Genomic DNA, 20,800 nt, shown 5'->3' with positions numbered 1-20,800 from the left:
AGGGCAGTCTTAAGAGAGAGGGCCCTGAGTCCAACTGATTCTAGCGGCTTGAACTTTGCGAGGCATTTCAGCACCGACTGTGCACGCTCGTGGGTGAGACGTGCAGACATTGAGACTGTGTCTAGCTCCATGCCAAGAAAGGAGATGCTCTGAACCGGAGTGAGCTTGCTCTTTTCTCGGTTGACCTGAAGCCCCAAGCGGCTGAGGTGTTTGAGCACCTGGTCTCTGTGAGCCAGTATGAGGCAGTCGTCGAGGCAGTTGAGTATGCGGATGCTGGCTTCTTGGAGCGTGGCAAGGGCTACCTCTGCGACTTTCGTGAAGACGCGAGGGGACATGCCGAAGGGGAGGACTTTGTACTGAAACGCCTGGCTGTCGAACGTGAACCGAAGGAAGGGTTGGTGTTGCGGCAGAAATTGAGACGTGGAAGTACGTGTCCTTCAGGTCTACCGCTGCGAACCAATCTAGGTGCCAGATGCATGTTAAGATACACTTCTGCGTGAGCATTTTGAACGGGAGTTTGAGCAGTGCTCGGTTGAAAAACTCGCAAGTCCAAGATTGGTCATAAGCCGCCGCCTTTCTTGGGTACAATGAAGTAAGGGCTGTAGAGACCCTTCTCCATTTCGGTTGGGGGGACAGGCCCTATCACGTCTTTGCACAGGAATTTGGCATGTTCACCATCTACTGCGGAAACACGTGGCCCAGACGAGCTATCAACATCAGGCGCCACTGTAATGCTCTCCGATGCAGCGGTGATTATCGTCATCCAATTCCGGGAGCTCAAGGGACCAGAAGGCCGGCCGCGAAGCGGGCCGCACTCATCCCGAGCTCAGATGGGAGCAAGCAAGTGTGCCGGGAAGGCAGGTGGTTCGTTGGGATTTACCCAGCAAACACAGCCTGTCATTTTCCCCAAATCGCCTCCATCGCCCGCGGCGCCTGCCTCAATCCCGTAGGAAAGAGGCGAGGTGCGGGGGGGTGGCTGAAGTGGCTTTCTCTCATGACAAAAGAAGCCACGACCGCAATGCTGCCTCAGCTATGTTCTCGCACTGAGAACATAACCCATTGGAGAGAAATCGCTCATCCCGATCTCGGACGGAAGCCAGCAAGCGTGCCGGGGAGGCGGGTGGTTCGCGGGGATTTACCCGGCGAACACAGCCCGTCATTGTCCCCAAATCGCCTTCATCGCCCGCAGCGCCTGCCCCAATCCCGTGGGAAGGAGGCGAGGCGTGGGGGGCGGCTGAATGCCTCATGACAAAAGGAAGCCTGCGACCGCAATGCTGTCATGGCTATGTTCTCGCCCTGAAAACATAGACCATTCATAAAAACGCTGCCTGCGTGTAATCGCAGCCCAGGTACGCCAGGCAGCTTTTATGACCGTCGGAGGTGGGGAGAAATCAACTGCATCCAGATACTACACAGAGGCGGAAACACGTCTTTAAAAAGACGCGTCCTGAAAAGGACGTTCAACGCCGCTGTGTATTGCTCTTTTAGAGAAAATCACTCTTTTAAACAACTCTCTTAGAATTTGGGTTCCTGCACTGTCGAAGTGACCAGGGGCAATTGCACTGCCGTGCAAGAAGGAGAAATCGCCGCTGTAATGCGCCATCAATCCAACAGCATGTAGAGCGTCAGAGGAAAACTGGAACTGGTGTGATCTCACGCGAACAGCATGCACAACCATCGGCTGCAAAGAAAATTTCTGAATGAACTGTAGTATTTGCCTCGCCTTTGTACCCGTATGTCTGGGGGCAGGGTATGCAAATACTAGCTGCCAACTTCTCATTGGCCTTTTTTCATAGATCGGAGGTATATTGAGTGGTGGTGGTGTAGTGGTCTAAGCACATAACTGGTAATCTGGTAATCATTGTGTCCTTGAGCAAGGCACTTAACTCCAGGCTGCTTCAGGGGGATTGTCCCTGTAATAATTGCACTGTAAGTCGCTTTGGATAAAAGCGTCTTCCAAATGCATAAATGTAAATGTAAATGTAAATATTCGGTGCTCAACGTGGAAAGCAACGTGGAGAGAGCGACAGAAGGGGAACCAAAAACACCTACAGCACAATAGATTACAATAGCCAGGGCATTTACCTTATTCTGATGATTTGCACTGAATGGAATCAGACAGTAGCTGCTGGTAGCTAGTCTTAAACACTGCTAGCTTCGCAATTTCGCGCTCTGTTCTCAGAAGCCCTTGGAAGGGGCAACAAAAATTTCGCCTGGTCAAAATGTACTCGTCAAGTGCAAGTCAGACAGAAACTAAAGGAAGGAAAGACATTATATATATATATATTTATTTTTTTATAAAAATGTAACGAAAGCACATTTAAATTTCGTGCGATCTACCAGCATTGCCTTTGCGATCGACTGGTAGATCGCGATCAACGTATTGGGCACCCCTGTTCTAAACAATTATGTTGTTCTACTGGTTCACCTCAAGGATGTTACTTATCACCTCTTTTATATATTATGTACACTAATGACTGTCATAATTCATATGAGGATAGACACATTATCAAATACACTGATGACTCTGTGATTGTGAGTCTTCTTCTGGCACAGGATCAGGGGCATGGTCCAGTGATGGATGATTTTGTGACATGGTGTAGTGAATTCTATCTTCAGTTAAATGTGTAAAAAATACAAAGGATATGGTCATTTAACTTAGGAGGTCAATACCAAGTCCACTGTTGACAAATATAAAAGGATCAGATATTAAAATGATTGGCAAATACAAATATTTAGAAAGGTGATTGACAACAAATGAAGTTTTGAATCAAATGTATCTGCTGTCTGTAATACATTTCAACAAAGACGGTTCTTTTTTAAGGAAGTTAAAAACATGTAATGTATGTACTACAATGATGACTTTATTTTATAAGAGTTTTACTGAATCAGTGTTTTCCTTTTGTATTGTAACTTGGTTTGGCACTCTTAATTTGTCAAATAGAAATAGATTAACTACCCTTGTAGAGGTTGCAGGAAAAGTCATTGGGGTAAATCAAGCCCAGCCCATTGATATCTTTTATAGACAGGTGAGAGGTAAGGCACACTCGATTCTCAGTATTCCTGATCATCCATTACAGAATTTTTTTTATTTAATTCCATCTGGTCGTAGTTTTTGAGTGCCAGGAGGTAGAACAAATCGAATTAAGGCCTCCTTTGTGTCCGTGGCCATTGGGTTACTGAACTACTCATAGTCAGATTAAACTAACTTGACCATATTTTGCGATTTTGTGGAATTTGTATTTGTATTTGTATTATGTATTATGTATTGCTGTTGTATTTGTAATTGGGTTGTTTATGGGTGAGTCTTTTTTGGCACCTTGCTGCACAACTAGTTTCCTCTAAAGGGATAATAATAGCAAACTAAACTGAAACTAAACTAAACTAAACTATTGGTTACAGGGCACAATTTGACAACTTGTGCAAATACTTTTGACAGAGAGATGCTTTTTAAGTATAAATTTAATATATTGCTTCTGTAGGGTTTCTTGGTTCAGGTTTGGGGAATGTACAATTAATATTAATGATTGTAATCAATGATTAATCATACGGTTTGAACTAGATTACAATACATTCTAAATTGCTCCAAAAAGGGGTTATATAGCCCAAAAGTCTGCTTCAGATATATATAGATAATTAAACACAATGAATTATAATTAATTAGGAATATACATCATATGCAGACAGGCTGTATTAATTTTCAGAACACCTTAATGGAATTAACCCGTACCGCAACCAATCAGTTCGTCCACTGGACCACTTTGCTCGATACACTTGATCAATTCTCCAGAAGGTTTATTCTTAGTATAAGCTTACTAATCAAAAGCACATTAACTTACTTTGATAATATCAGCTCGTAGCTTAAAATCGCACATTAAATAGGCTTTGTTCTATGACCAACAAACACAGTAATCAAACGTATAATTGGGTTTAATACAAGGAACTAGGATATATCATTACACTTAACAAACATAGAACACATTTAACAACAAACATTTAACATAGAACAAACAAAGTAAACAGGAAGGAAAATAAAGAGATTACAGGGATAGCAAACTTGTTACAACAGTTAAACTTTAAGAGCCAGCAAGGGACTTACACACTTTAGCATTTGAATTTAGATGGGATAATACTTGCAAAATGGACCTTTGTGTCGCTGAACAAGACTGCGTGTGTGCGTGAATGTCCTCGTTGCGTCCGTGAGCTGGAGCATTTCTCTTGGTGCTTCTCGAGCGTGGATTGCTCGTGGGAAGTTCAAAGCATCTTAGGAGTAACAGTTGAAACTGAGAGAGAGTCCTTTCAACCGGAGGATATCGGACTGCTCCAAAAACGTAGAGTGTTGATCTTTGTCGAAGACAAGAAAAAGACTGAGATAAACGCCAAATAAAACAAAAGACATGTCTGACGAGAGTTTGAAGAGAAGTTGAAGAAAAAATGAAGAGGTTCAGAAGAGAAAGCAAGAGATAAGTGTAAGAGAGAGATGTAAGGATAAGAGGACAAGAGAGGACAAAGAGAACGATTCAACACCAGATCCTGACTTTTAAGGTAGGGAGGTCACACCTCCTTTGGGAGGAATGACCCAATGGGGCGCCTCAGTTTTGGCGCGAGATGGTTCCCTTTGTCTTGTCAAGGCTCGTCATTTGCGTAATTTACAACAGGGTCCGAATGTGGTTTGAATCACTCAAAAGATGGTAAAACATAGCAGAATACATTTTAATGTAACCTTATATATATATTCAGCTAGGGCGAGTTGTAAGGTTTAATTTGATACCAAGAAACTTGTATTTGGTACCCTTAAAAGTGAATATATACTCTTAGACTCTTTATATAAGCCCTCAGAGATTAACTACACAACTAAACAATCTTAACTAGTTTGATATAACAGCAGAAATACCCAAGCATATGGGAATAAAACATATTTCCTTAAAAATAAGCCATTTCTGGGTTTTAAATGGTAGGAACGTGTGTGTGTATAGATTTTCAGTGTGTAGATGGCGATATCACAAGTGTCTCTGGAGAGGCTCTTTGGGTTGTAAAAACGTCAAGAAAGCATTCTAACTCCCAAACTCGCTGGCGCTACCCGGTGATTTAGATGGGGAGGATCAGAGTGTGGGTTTTTAGGACCCTTAGTAAAAATGTGTGCATTGCATTCAGAATTAATGAGTTCATGAGTTTCCGTTCATACTCTACACTTCTTTACAATAATCACATCAGAAAATGGTGCACCATTTACTGTTAATTTTTAAACACATTTGGCATTTCATTACATCTCAAGTTTTCTATAAATAATTGAATCTCCAATGTGATTGGATCGGTCAGTGTGAGCCCACTTTGAAATTTTTTTATAACAAATCTATTTCCCCAACTTCATAAAAACTATGTGTCATGGCTCCGGTGAGTTTGTCAGTTTGTTCTGTGTGTTTTGTTATTTTCCCTCCTTCATGTCTCACAGGCGCTGCCGGCATGCATGATCAATGTTTCAATGGGAACAATGATTTTTCCCAGGGGAACATTGATCATGCGACTAATTAGCATGCGAGCAGCACCTAGTCCTCCACTGATTCACTCCCTACTGAAGCCCTTTGTGATCTCAGTATCTTTGCTAAATTGTTGTTTGATGTGAAGTACTTACCTCACCCTTTCTGCCTAGTTTGTCCTGTCTTGTGTATCTGTTTGGTTGCCCGTCTCTGCCCACATGTCGGAGGTACAGTATGTTTGCCTTCCAGTTTGCTGTACGCTTGTTCTCTGTGCTCCTGACTTCCACAATGCACACACTCGCCTATGAACACACTATTCACAGATTTGCCCATTGCATGGCTACGGCTTGCACGCATCCACAAACTTCCCCCAGCAACTGCAGCTGGTGTAATGATCATCAGTCTTCGCCAGCACAGTTGATGTGAATATTTATTGTTAATAAATACTTTGAACTGCTCCTCTGCTCTTGTGTCTCTTTGTCTCTCTCGCTCTCTGACAGAACAATCTAACCAAATATGGACACAGCGGAGGAGTCTACTCTTCGCTCCGCCCTCTCTTGGCAGGGAGCTTTACTGGGATGACAGCAGGATCAGATCTCTGCATTTAACCGGGCTCTGGAGATGATGGTGTCGCAGCTTGCTGAAGCACACCTTGTGCCTTTTGGATTATTCAACGCCACCGCCATTTTCCAGGAGATTGTAAATGCAGGAGTGGTGGCGGTGTAGTGGGCTAAAGCACATAACTGTTAATCAGAAGGTCGCTGGTTCGATCCCCACAGCCAACACCATTGTGTCCTTGAGCAAGGCACTTAACTCCAGGTTGCTCCAGGGGGATTGTCCCTGTAATAAGTGCACTGTAAGTCACTTTGGATAAAAGGGTCTGCCAAATGCATAAATGTAAATGACGCGCTTAGAGACATGGTTGATTGATTTGTGTTTGTCTATCTAGATGATATTCTGATCTTCTCACAGAACAACCAGGACCATGTTCAGCACATCAAGCAGGTGCTTCAGCAACTGTTATATAATCAGCTGTTCATCAAGGTGGAGAAGTGAGCTTTTCATGCACAGTCGGTTCCATTCGTGGTGTTTATTGTTTCATCCGAGGGAGTGCGCATGGACCCTGCTAAGGTCAGTGCTGTCTCTGATTGACCAACCTCAGATTATAGCAAGGCATTGCAGAGGTTTTTGGGGGTCGTTCATTTCTATCGAAAATGTATTAAGATTTACAGCCAACTGCCTCTGATTAATCTCACCTACACCGGCACTGACTTTTGTTGGTCCCCGCAGGCTGAGGCCACATTCTCTAAATAAAAGGAGCAGTTTTCTACCGCACGCAACCTTGTTACTCCTGACTCTGCATGTCAATGAGTGGTGGAGGTAGATGCGTCTGAGGTTGGTGTTGGAGTGGTCCTGTTGCAGCACTCTTCCTTGGACGGAAAGACGCACTCATGTTCTTTTTTTTTTTTGCACCGCTTAACACCAGCAGAACGGAACTATAATGTCAGTAACTGAGAATTTCTGGCTGTTCAGGTTGCTTTGAGCGAGTGCCGTCATTGGTTAGAGGGCTCTGGGTTATCTTTCGTGGTCTGGACTGATCATAAGAACCTAGAGTACATCCGTAGCATCAACGCTTTAACTCTAGACAGGCTCGTTGGGCACTATATTTCACATGTACAATTTCGTATCGCCCAGGCTCTAAGAATGTCAAGCCCGACTCTTTGTCTCGATGTTTCGAGGTTCAGACCTCCACTGTCTCACTGGATACCGTTCTACCCACCGATCGAATGGTGGGCATGGTATCCTGGGAGGTGGAGGCTAAAGTCCGTGCTGGGCTACAAAACACCGTGCCCCCGGTTACGTGCCCAGCGTGTCGGTTATTTGTTCTGCAATCAGTCAAAGTGGGGTCACTTATTCAATGTCGCTTGTCATCCAGGGGCGACTCGAACCCAGATGCTCATTAGACAACGATTCTGTTGGCCATCGCTTGTGCGGGACTTACGCAGGTTTGTTGCTGCTTGCCACATTTGCACGACTAATACACCTCCTTTAACCCCCGGCTGGGCTCCACCAACCACTATCTGTCCCTTTGAGTCCCTGGTCACACATAGCCATGGATTTTGTAACTGCTCTCCCCCACTCCCATGGCAACACAGTCGTTTTGACTATAGTGGACCAGTTCTCTAAGGCAGCTTATTTCTCGGTCATCAGCTCCCACTGTTCCCCGCACAAGAACACAACGTTCATGTCCCGTCCACCCACACCTTTATTCAGAGCTGCCAGCACAGCTGGAAAGCCACCAGTGAAGCCCTCATTTGGACTGGCACTCGTGTTAAGAGGTCGGCGGACTGGCACCGGTCTAAGCCCCCATCTTACGTGTCACAGCGCCGATGAGTTTGTTAGTTTGTTCTATGTGTTTTATTTTCCCTCCCTCATGTCTCTCAGGTTCTGCCAGCATGCATGATCAGTGTTTCCATGGGAACATTGATTGTTCTCAGGGGAATGCTGATCATTAGCGTGCTAGCAGCACCTGGTTCTCCACTGATTCCCTCCCTGTTTAAGACCTGCGTGTTCTCAGTATCTTTGGTAGATTGCTGTTTGATGTGAAGTAATTTCCTCACTCTGTCTGCCTAGTTGGTCCTGTCTCGTGTATCTGTTTGGTTATCTGTGTGCCAGGAGAGTGAATGCCTTCCAGTCTGCTGGTCGCTGTTCTCTGCACCTCACTGCGCTTCAATGGAGGATTCCTACGAATCTGCTCCTGACTTCGACAATGCACACACTTGCATACAAACACACTATTCACAGATTTGCCAATTGCGCTGCCACGGGGCGCACGCATCCACAAAGTTCTCCCCAATACTGCAGCCGGTGCTGGGATCCTCAGTCTACGCCAGAACAGTTGAAGTGAATATTCATTGTTAATAAATCCTTTGAAATGTTCCTCTGCTCTTGGATCTCTTTGTCTTGCTCTTGCTCTCTGACACTGTGTTTAATAGGGGCCTTTATCCCCAGCAGCAGGGGGGCTTTTTACCACAAATACTATACGTTCACTTATTGGACATTTATTGAAATGATTCTTTTTTATAATAACTTTGAACAAAATTTTATATGACAAATAAGTATTTTGTTTCAAAACAAATTTTATAATTTCCAGGATATTCATTAGCTACAACATTTAAAAAATGATTACATATTAGATCAAATTGCCTGAAATCAAACTTTAGATATCATACACAATGATCTCATGGAAGAGGACCAATTTACAGTTTATAGTGATAGTTTTTGATGATATTTAGAGTTCTGGGAGAAAATAAAATCAAAGGAGCCTTTTACCCCACAGAGCCTAAAGCCCCGTTGTACCATACTAATGAATCTAAAATATCAACTGGAAAAATAAATGTTGGGGGGACATGCCAGTTTCATGCCAAGTATTTTTTAAATGTTAAAAACAAAGAATGAGAAGAACATTTTGACTGGTAGTGTAAGTGCAATGCTTCTCTAAAATCACAGTGTACAAAATATTATGAGAATTGCCCTTAATGAGGACACTAACATTTCATAATAATTATTATACTGCGCATTGCAGCTAGAAAATCCCAACACTTGAAATAAACTGAACTGCATATATTGCATATTTTCGCCCTAAAAATGAAGCGCCCAGATTTAAAAAAAAAACCAACATTTATTTAAACAATCAGTTTGAAAATAATGCATTTTATGATTATATTGTACATGTTATTGTTACATCAGATTTTTTGTTACTGAAGGTTATTGTAGCAAGTAGACCATTTCAGAGCCAGAACATTTTATTACTTTTAAAATAGAGCCCTAAAGATATTGAATGTCTATGAACATTTCTTTCATTTGGATTCTAAGTTTAATATACAGTTAAAAGAGGCAAACAATAAAAAATATATCTTTTTTTTACTGCCCCACATTTTAAGTACAAACAGAATAGAGATCGAATATATATCAAACATTGTTCAAAACTGATTTAATTAATTTCCACAGCAAAGGTTTGGTTAAATTGGAATGGTCAGAACACTTGAGTTGCAGCCCAGCATTCACATTATGTTTGCAACAATTTGTGAAAAATACTCTGGGGACCTAGCTCAGAGGTAACTTAGGATACTCAAATTTTAACATTTACAGTAACACAAAAACACTGATAATAAATAACAATCTGCTTCATTTTTGTCACATTTTCACTTTTGCATTGACTTTGCAGTTACATACAAAACCAGAACCAGAAAGTATGAAAACTGTGCATAGATGTCAACAAACAAAATAGCATTCATCAATGACAGCATCCCTGTAACATGATTAAAACTTGTTTGGGTGACATGTAAGTATGCCACGTGAATGGATCAATAGACGAATCTGTGTGAGATCCTTCATGATAACTAACGTGACCTTGAAATCTGTGTATATTGGAAAAATGAAAAGCATTTAGTATGGTGTAAAATAATGAGAGCTTTTAATAAAAAAAGACTGATCTAAAGAACATTTTATGGTTTAATAAAATTTGTTTGAAATTTTGGGTTTGTTAACAAAATGATGAAAAACCAGCCTCATATTAGTTTAATATTGTTCCTTTGCTTTGTGAAAATTCTTTTTTTTTTTTTTTTGGATAAGCAGCAAGAATTTGCATACAAGGATGGTTTATGAGATTTACTATGCATATTGTGGCACCATTAATTCATAGACAATTACACAGACAATTAATTACATGCAGAAAACTGTATTGCTGTATTGGTCAAATATGTTGTATTGTGCCTTAAAGGAGAAGTGTGTAATTTTTTCAGAAGTTTTCCAAGCTAAATTTGAAAAGATAACTATAAATAAGCCAGTCGTAGCTTAATTTGCCTTCTCTGGCACAGTCAGAGTATTGCTTTGTTTGTTCAAACAAAACGTTTTACATAGTAACATTGGTTTAACTAATCAAGACAGGCACAGGGAAATCTGTTTGTTCGACCAATGGCAGATGGGAGCAGGGTGTAAGGGAAGTAAGGTGTGTTTGGGAGACCTGTTTGAGACCGTTATTTTTTTTTGGTATTTCGTTTGGTGATGCTAGTAGAGCAAAATTAAACTTCATCTTTAATTTTTTTAAGCAGGCAACTCACACACCTAGTTGATCTTTTATTCCCCTTTTAAATCTGATGAGATCTAATAATATTGGACTTCAGACTCTCTTTTGGGTTCTAGAAGGTATAAAACATATAATTCACACATCAAAAGCTGGGTTTCCATCTAAATGTTAAGTTATTTTAAGCGCATTTCTTGAAGAAAGACTACATTTTCTGACAGGCGATGCCGCAGAATGAGTACAATATCTCATGTAATGAGGGCTGAAATGGCTGCTATGAACTTACACCCTCAGCCTCCATATACCTGGGAGCGCCCGCATTCAAAACTGTTCTGGCGGATTGTGAGGACCCACTGTAATGACCAGCTGTGGGTTAAACACTTCCGAAGGTCAAGGGCTGTGTTCGAAGAATTGTGTGCCAAGGCCGGACATTTCATTTGGCCAGTCACATCAACATTTTGACTAAGAAAATCCATCTTTGCCAAGCACATAAACTTTTAAGAACATCTTGAGTTTATGCACATATCAAGCATTTCCATTCAGGTTTTCTTAAGTGTAAATTAAAAATAGCATAAAAAGAGTAAATCCAGCAATAGTTTTATCTGTAACAAGGTTTCTCTAATAGGTAAATCATCAGTAGACCAGCTCATAACTCAGTTGCACCTAAAAGAATGAAGACCATTTTCTCAGTTCCTCTACAAGAACAGCAGAACAATGACATTTCAGTAGTGTAGATGGAATGCCAAGGTAGAACACAGTAGAATTAATATGCCTTTTACATGACAGCATTGAACAGAATAGGAAAAAAGGAATAAAAGCTATGTTTGTGTGCTCAACTTTCATCAAGAAAAAACGATTCCAGCTCTCCAATATGATGTCACAAACTAGCACAGGGTCAGGCATTACAAATTCCAGTTAAATTCTAAACTGTGCTGTTAATGACACCCTTCATGGGCTTTGAGTTTTCTTCACTGTGGGTTTGATGCTCAACTGGTACAGCATGGCGTTATGTCAAGGGATGTATTCCTACGCACGTATAGGTAAAATGTATAGCTTGAATGCACTGCAAGTCACTTTAGATAAAAGCATCTTACAAATGTGTAAATGTAATGTTGCTTTAACTGTTGATGCAGATGTTTGGTTGTGTCCCAAAACTAGTGCATTCTAAGCTTTCTCTCCATATAAACACATGCAAATGCTAGGCACCTACATACTTGTACTTCAAATTCAGTCCAGGATTCGGTCCAATTTTTTGAAAAACCTGGCTCAGTCCTGCACAAAAAAACTATGGTTCTCTTTGAGGGAACAGGCCCCCTCTGCTTTGTCTTTCTCTGCCTAGCCCTCACTGGGCATGAAAGTCTTGACAGCACTCTCTTTCTCCACCACTCCTTCTACTTGTCTACCTCTCAGCACTGATCTTGTAGCGGAGCACAAAGTATGCAATCAGACGGAGTGACACAAAGAAGATGCCTAGCACAATGAAGTCCAGGTAGAGCTTTGCATCCTCAACATCCAGCTCTTTTAAAATGGCTTCTGACTTCTGGAAGTGGCACGTCTCATCTTTATCACAGTGCAGGTCCTCACGATCTAGCCCATAGATGGACAAAATTACTCCTTCAAAACCATACCTAAAAGTCAGAAGACAAATGGCTTAGAAGGATACCACTTGAGCTATTGGATGTTTGGGTGTTTTGTTTTGGTATATTTACGTTAAAGACAGCATGACACAACATACTCAAATGACCAAAGTTCAGCCATGAAACCATATGGGGTTTGAATTGTTATCAGTTAGCCAACTGGCTCACTCACATTTGACATGTTAATCCAAACTGCTCCCATGGTGTAAGATGATTGGTCCTTTGACTTGTAATCAGATAGCCAATGAACTTGATTCTCTTTCTTTTACTAACATTTATAGGGGCAGTTTTACAGATAAGATGGTTACTTTGCAGCACGTAGCGAGAGTTTTTCCCTGAAAATGCTATTTGCTCAGGTGGTCTGCTGAGGTATTTCTTCTGCCAGCTTGCACAGTAAGCTCTGCTTTTGGCCAGGACACATATAAGCATGTCTTTAACAAGGTAAGCCTTAGCCAAATCTGCAACATTGCTATCTTGTGTCCTTAGATTAAATTAATCCACACTTAGTCTATCTGGTCAATTTGTAATAATCTCAGTGTTGTCCTGGCTCAGGAACCATTATTAGTTAGGTCACTAGCCGATAAAGATATTCAGCTCAGCAGCAAGAGACTTACATAGAAATGTAGTTCATTAGCATTATGTCATATGGCCTGTAGCCAAGGCACACTTAGCTAGCATACATGCTCTTCGGAGCAGCAGCAGTACACGTCTCTGTGATAGATCTGCTTGGTTTGGTGTTGTGTTTATGTGGTATACGTTTTATGAAGCTTCCCTGCTTTGTTGGGTGATTGTTTGGAATGTCTATTTGTGCAGCAGCAGCAGCAGCATGTCCACATGCTAACTCCGTATGTCTGAGTATTTTCTAGCAGCAGCAGCAGCAGCAGCGTTGGCAGATCTAGTCCGCCAAGTCCAATATCCTAACAATATGTCATACCCAAATTAACATGCTAAATCTTTCTGAGAGTTCTCATGACATAACTTCCATAATGTGGCATATTTCCACGTGAAACTAAATCTTCGCTAAAAATAATGCAGGGTGGGATTGTATCAAACCGGAAACATGTTTAGGTATGCTACAGTATATACTGTATGCGGTAATGTACAGCCAGCTGGTAGTTTTGGCAAAATAAACCCTGACAGTGTGATCAGGATGCTGTATCACCCTGAGTGGTTTATTTTTAAATAATGACAGCCTGTCGGCTGATTATATTAATTTGTATTGGAAGTATGTTATTATGTTAAAAGAAAGACATTGCAGCATCTCTAGAAATTGCTGAATTCCACCTCTGGTTTGCAGTGTTATGTCAGTTACAAAAATTTTATTCAGATTACGTTACTCATTACTTCATGAAAACGTTATAAGATAATGAATTACTATGTTACTTTATAAAACAGTTTTTACAGAAAACAAATTTAAACGATGTCTATGTCATGAAATCCGCCTTTGTTGTCCCTCCTGCTGACCACCAGAGGTATCCATCATCTGGGGGATTGACTTTTACTCGCTTGACTCCCATAATCACTGTACCTGTCAATGATTACCTCTTCACCTGTTTCCAGTCCTCTCAGCTATTTAAGTGTCTCTCTCTCTCTCTCTCTCTCTCTCTCTCTCTCTCTCTCTGCTGATTGACCCCTGCCTATCTGTATTACTACTTTTATTGTTATGCATATGGATTTCAACTCCGCTGACTCATCATTAGAGAAGACTTCGCCACAAACAGATCCAGCGGCTTTTTTCAATTAACTACCGAGGTCTCAGCTCCTTCATCAAACCCAGTGGCACACCCAGCCTCATCTAGAACAATTTATCTCACCATGGATCTAGCAGCATTCTTTGTTCAACTAAGCCAGGCAGACTTATCAATAAGGAAGAACTCCCATTTCTTTTCCACCATTGCCACCCACACAGGTTTTGATGATGCCGCTCTTAAATCTATATACATAATCGGACTCACAACATGCCAGTGGAGGGAATTGCCAGAGACCGGAGATTACACGTGAGCGGAAATATGTGAGGCTGATATTAGAAACACTCACTTCGGGGGAGCCTCCTCTCTCAATCCCAATCCCGGATTCCAAGTCTTCTACGTCTGAAGCCATTTCACGCCACGTCACAGCCACATATTCTGCTCCAACCTATATCATAGTCAAACCTCAGCCTATACCATGCCATGTCACCGCATGCCTCAGCCTGCTCCATGCCATGTCACCGCAACGCCTCATCCTGCTCCATGCCATGTCACAGCAACGCCTCATCCTGCTCCATGCCATGTCACAGCAACGCCTCATCCTGCTCCATGCCATGTCACAGCAACGCCTCATCCTGCTCCATGCCATGTCACAGCAACGCCTCATCCTGCTCCATGTCACAGCAACGCCTCATCCTGCTCCATGCCATGTCACAGCAACGCCTCATCCTGCTCCATGCCATGGTACAGCCACGCCTCACCCTGCTCCATGCCATGTCACAGACATGTCTGAGTCTGCTCCATGTCACAGCCACGCCTCAGCCTGCTCCATGCCATGTTACAGCCACGCCTCAGCCTGCTCCATGCCATGTTACAGCCACGCCTCAGCCTGCTCCATGCCATGTTACAGCCACGCCTCAGCCTGCTCCATGCCATGTTACAGCCACGCCTCAGCCTGCTCCATGCCATGTTACAGCCACGCCTCAGCCTGCTCCATGCCATGTTACAGCCACGCCTCAGCCTGCTCCATACCATGTCACAGCCAAACCTCACCCTGTTCCATGACATGTCACAGACATGTCTGAGTCTGCTCCATGCCACAGTCCAGCCTTACGCTACTCATCACTCGAAGGCCTTCACGGCCCTTGTCTTCAAGTTGAATTAGCCTCCACTGTTATCGGTGCGTAGGGCCACAAAGACTCTTTCCCACAAATTGTCAGTGCCCTTGCCTGCCACGGCCAACAAGCCAATGCCTAAGCCTGCCATGGTCAATGAGCTGGAAGCCTCGTCCGTCCCAGAGCCTGTGTTGCCAGCCTCGTCCGTCCCAGAGCCAGCGTTGTCAGCCTCATCTGCCCCAAAGCCTGGTTTGCCTACTTTGGCCGGGAGGAGGAGGAGGAGGGAAAAGGCTTCTGTTTCCAAGTCTCTGCCAGTGTTCACGACCACAGAAATCTTTTCCAAGTCTTTGCCCATCTACACGACCACAGAGGTCATTTCCAAGTCTCTGTTCATGCCCACGACCACAGAGGTCGCTCCCGAGAATATGTTCATATCCACGACCACAGAGGTTGCTCCTGAGACTCCGTTTATGTTCACGACCGTCTCTGCCTTCCATGGTTCCGCTTCTCAAGCTTCCCAAGGCTCCACCTTCCATGGCTTCATCCCTCGAATCTCCCATGGCTCTGCATTCCATGGCTTCAGTCTCTAGTCTGTGGTCACCACCCAGGCCTCATGACCCTGTTTCAGCTCTATGGTCGTCAACCAGGTCTTCTGATCCTGTCCCTGCCATAAGATGGCCAACCACCTGATCCACTCTGGTCTTCTGGGTCTCCTGGTCACCCACCTGATCTGCTCTGGTCTTTTGCTTTTCCAGGCCATCTGTCTGATCTGCTCTGGTCCCCTTGGTCTCGTGGCCATCCGTCTAGTCTTCTCTGGCTTCCTTGGTCTCCTGGCCATCCACCTGACCTGCTCTGGTATCCCTGGTCTCATGGCTGCCTGCCTGGCCTGCTCTGGCTCCCTTGATCTCCTGGCCATCTGCCTGACCTGCTCTGGTTTCCTTGGTTCCCTGCTCATCTACCTGATCTTCCCTGGTTTCTAAGGGACTCCGGTGTTTCCTGCCCCCTCACTTCAGGAGCCGCTCGTGGGGGGGTGCTCTGTCATGAATTCCGCCTATGTTGTTCCTCTCGCTCACCACCAGAGGGATCCATCACCTGGGGATTGACTTTAACTCTCTGGACTCCATGTCCCCATATCCCCCGTACCTGTCAATGATTACCTGTTCACCGGTTTCCAATCCTCTCAGTTATTTAAGACTCAAACGTCTCTCATTGAAAAGTCTTGTTTTGCCATTTCTCTGTGTTTTTGCATTACCTGTGTATGATCCTGGACTGTTCACCCTGTTTTGACCCATTGTTGCCTGCCTACCATTACTGCCTTGTTTACCTGGATATAGCCTGTGCTATTCTGCTGCCTGCCTTGATCTCTCTCGATTACCTTGGATATTACTGTTGATGGTGATTGACCCTTGCCTTTCTATATTACTGTTTATTGTTATTAAAAGCTGCATATGGATCTCAACTCTGCTGACTCATCATTACAGTCTATATTGCCATACGTTTCTGCCTTACAATTAGGGAGGCACACCTCCTTCAGCTGTCTCAGAATTGCAAACAGACTAACATAATGTTAAAAATGTATTCTTTATAAATAAAGTTATTTTAGAAATATGTGTAACTTAAGTAATGTATTTAAAAGTAATCAACTGAATTGAATGTCAGTAACCATAATCTGATTACAAGAATTTTAAATGTTGTGCATCACACTACTTTGTTTTTCACTGAAAACATAGTCCAGAAAATAACGACTTTGTAATCTCAGTAAACCCAAGCAAACATGTTGTTTCTTTGAATCACGTGCACTTATAAATCTTGCATTATAAAACCAGGAATATTTGTTAAGGAAGTAAATAGTGTAAAACATCTATACAAAGTATTTCATTTGGCTGTCAATGAGATGCCTTACCTGACATAGGAAATGTATGATATCCACTGGAGGTATTTTGGGATGGTGTCAAAACTGACAAAAAAGCCTGAAAATAGTAGCACAGGTATGGCTGTCACAGGACCAACAAAAGTGGCTACCTGTGAAAGAAATACAATACTGTATCATTATATTATATTAGAAAGAATTGATTGTTCACAAATATATAACGAAAGTACTTGACAGATAGAATAATGGATTCCAATACAATGTCATACTTGAAATTTTAACACAGTCATGTATGATAGATACAGAATGGATTTCCCATGAAAATATATTTATTTATAAAAAGTAAAAAAAATACTTGTAAAGATGTGGATGCTGCTCCTATTAGTAGTCCCAGTGATTGTGCCACAAGTGACGTGAGTGTCCCTAAAGCCAGGAAAAGAATGAAGCGGACTGCGTCTGAAGGTTGAGACGTCATCCAGTACACAATACTGCAGTAGGCCATTGGAAACACAATCTGTGAACCACAAAAAAAAATTCTGCTGATATACCAATTACAATTTTTATCAGGGAAACAAACGAAAGAATGTATCGGTGTCCAAAAGAATATCGGCCATTTTAGTTCATCAGATAAATGAATCCAAGTCTCCAACAATGAAACATCCAATATGTTATTTGTTTAAAAAATAGGAGAATAATTATTTTTGATAAATACAGTAAGGGACATTTCTGATGGGGAAAGCAAAGCCTGCTTATGTAATGTTACTGGCTGCTAGATTTGTCTATTTTGGGTGAATGGTGTTCTGACCTGAAAAGTAAATCCCCTTTGAGCTCCGATAACATGTTTATACCATCTTAGTGATTCCCCTGCCATTTATGCTCTCTCTCTCTCTGTTTGTCATTGTACTTCGAGAAAAACTCAAGATAAACTCCATACTTCTCCATTTGATTAATATCTTGTTAAGCACCATGAATGAGCAAACTGTTTTACAGAAGGAAACCTGAGAAGTAACTGGATGTCTCATTTGTTACATGAAGACTGTTACCTGAAACGGGATGTCTGCCATGGTTTTGGCCAAGTAGTATGCCTTTAGGCTGTACCAGTAATTCAGGTGTTCCCTCAAAAAGACAGCCATCTCTAGGGGAACTGCAATAACAATGAGGAGGAGAAGATTATCATGCATTCCTTGTTGTCATTTGATCAAGTCTATCATCTATCATCAAGTGTTTTCATATTACAGCGATAGTCAGGGTTCACACAAATATCAACACATTTCCATGACTTTTCCATGTCTGTTCCAGTGATTACTGGATAAGAATGTTTTTTTATATATAATAGACCAATTCAAAAGCAATAATAAACAATATTTCAAACAGTAATACTAATTTACAACATTACTATTGTTCTTGGCAGTGTTTTGGGTATATTTAAGTATATTTAATTCATCCTTGGTGAAAAGAAGCATCAATTAAAAAAAAAGAAATATTTAAAAAAAAAAAAAGAAAAAAGGGTATACTGTATAATAAAAGCCAATTAAAAAAAACAATTGCTCTCAAATCAGACTTAAAATCAAGTGAAGTAAATGGATTGCAAGCAAGTTTTAAGAGACAAGGGATATGAAAGCCTGAAAAATATTTTGGACCAGAGCATATCTAATATTGTGTATTCATTGGAGATATTTCCATGAATTTTCAAGGCCTGGAAAGCACAATTCCCTGATATATTGAGGTTCCCATGACAGAAGGAACCCTGAATTGTTCTACAAAGTACAAGTGCAAGTGTGCATCAAAGATATTCTTTCATTAGAATTGGCCATTTATTTTAAAAACACTCACACGTGAGAACAGTGGGCATTAAAGCTGCAAACATGAGGAACAACATGGAGAAGAACAGGAAACCAGAGTTGCTAAGGACTTTCTTAGCCTCGTTACCGATGCCCAGATATAAAAGACCGATCAGAATTCCAATCCCAAGATGAGAGATGATGCGCAAGTGGGTCAGCACCTAGACAGGTACAAAAATATTTTCAAATCAACTTATTCATGTGCTTACAATGGTGTGCTATTTGAAATGTAATTAAGAATGTCTTTTGAATGCCAAATAAAGTCCTGAATCCCACAGACATCAACAAAACATTTGTCGTTTTTTGAAAAATCATATACGTCAGAAATGCAACCCAGCACTGACCAGTTAAATATGTTTTTTTATCAGTTGAACTTAAACATATTTTCAAAGGAGGAAGCTAACAGCCTTGACTCTGAAATGACCTTAGAAGAACTACATAAAGCAGTGTTATGTTCAAGTAAAACGAAAGTCCCCTGGAATCGATGACCTCCCCATAGATTTATACCTGGCACTGTGGGATCTACTAGACCACATTTTGTTATGCACAATAAATGAGGCCATATTCAAAGGCCATTTCACAAGGACCTCAATACAGCTCTAATTACGGTTTTACCTAAACCCGGCAAACATCATTCGGACTGTTCTAATTACAGGCCCATCTCCTTGATTAACGATGATGTAAAGATTTATGCTAACGTTATTGCCAGACGTCTATAGTCAGTGATACATAAATGAACTGACATAGATCAAACAAGATTTATTACGGGACGTTTGGCTTCAGAAAATGTTCGACGATTGTTACCAAATCCAGGAAATTAGAAACACCCAGCGGCCTCCTATTTATTGATGCCAAAAAAGCCTTTGATTGGCTGGAATGGTGCTATTTATGGTATACATTGAAAAAGTAAAATTTTGGTGACCAGTTTATTAGAATTATACAAACTCTATACACTAATCCTATGGCCAGGATATCTACTGGTGGACTCTTCTCGGACACTTCTGAACCATCTGCCCGAATATCAACACTAAAAATGTATATTCTGCCCTGCATTAATTTTATTAGCTCTATGCTTACTCTCACCCCACCAGTAAATTATTGGAAAAAGCTAGATTCTGTACTGATAAAATATATTTGGAATGGTTAGCGTCCACGCATTAAGTGGTCTACAATTCAAAGAAGTCAAATAAAAGGTGGATTGGGCTGCCCTAATTTTAAGTGGTATCAATGGTCCTTTATCCTGCTCTCAGTCATGAAATTGTTTGATACTTGTTCACAGTCTTCATGGAAACAAATAGAAAGAGAGCGCATTTCACCAATTCGTTTGCAAGATTTTTTATTTTCAGGCCTTTCACACAATAAGTGCTCATTATATTATGGTCCTATACTTTCCTACACTCTCCAAATATTTAAAAAGATAGAAGCTTGTTTTTCATCTAAAACTATATGGCACACTCATACTTCTAATATTTTAATAAAGTCATATTTTGCATAGCACTTTATTTTTATATTTTAAATTACATGCTGTGTTAAAGGCCCATAAGGTACCTTGGGGTACAAATCTTCAATATCACCTGGTGGTGAATTGGATTTGCAATGCACCGAGCACAAGAACTGTTTCTTATTATTATCTTTGCTTTTTAAATCTTACTACAGATAATTTCCCTAAAGCTAGAGCTTGGTTATTGGATCTGAACACTTCTAACAGAATCATCGAATGGGATACAGCATGGGATAATACATTCCATGTGTCCACAAACACTTATCAAAATTTATTAATAGTTATTCACAGGGCATATCTAACCACACGCATATGATATGCTATGGGTCTATCACCCCACCCGTCTTGCAATTTTTGTGGACCTGGATGAGTGGACACTTTGATTTCATATGCTTTGGGACTGTCCTAAGTAAGTAATAAAGTAAGTAATAAAGAAAAGCAGCCAATAAGTGCCCAACATAGATGGAACCTCCTTCAATACAGTTTTAAAATCATCCCAGGGTGATTCCTCAGGAAGTTGGTTGAGAAAATGTCAAGAGTACATGTCTGCATATTCTAGGCATAAGGTGACTACTTTGAAGATGC

At 41.5% G+C, this 20,800-nt stretch overlaps 1 protein-coding gene across 1 annotated transcript in view; it reads right to left on the bottom strand.

The window, feature by feature from the left end:
- Nucleotides 1–9,213: 9,213 nt before the first annotated feature.
- Nucleotides 9,214–20,800, bottom strand: part of abcg1 (ATP-binding cassette, sub-family G (WHITE), member 1) — a 44,731-nt gene continuing 33,144 nt past the window's right edge. Inside the window, exons 11-15 of the mRNA XM_052110074.1 lie at nucleotides 18,707–18,875; nucleotides 17,917–18,017; nucleotides 17,229–17,387; nucleotides 16,907–17,025; nucleotides 9,214–12,191 (exon numbers count right to left, since the gene is read on the bottom strand). Coding sequence (XP_051966034.1) covers nucleotides 11,963–12,191; nucleotides 16,907–17,025; nucleotides 17,229–17,387; nucleotides 17,917–18,017; nucleotides 18,707–18,875 — 777 coding nt within the window. The 3' untranslated portion in view covers nucleotides 9,214–11,962. The remainder of the gene's footprint in view (nucleotides 12,192–16,906; nucleotides 17,026–17,228; nucleotides 17,388–17,916; nucleotides 18,018–18,706; nucleotides 18,876–20,800) is intronic.

Source organism: Xyrauchen texanus, chromosome 38, assembly GCF_025860055.1.
Source record: "Xyrauchen texanus isolate HMW12.3.18 chromosome 38, RBS_HiC_50CHRs, whole genome shotgun sequence".
Classification (NCBI taxonomy): domain Eukaryota; kingdom Metazoa; phylum Chordata; class Actinopteri; order Cypriniformes; family Catostomidae; genus Xyrauchen; species Xyrauchen texanus.
The sequence above is the reverse complement of the archived record's forward strand: the minus strand, read 5'-3'. Positions and strand labels throughout refer to the sequence as shown.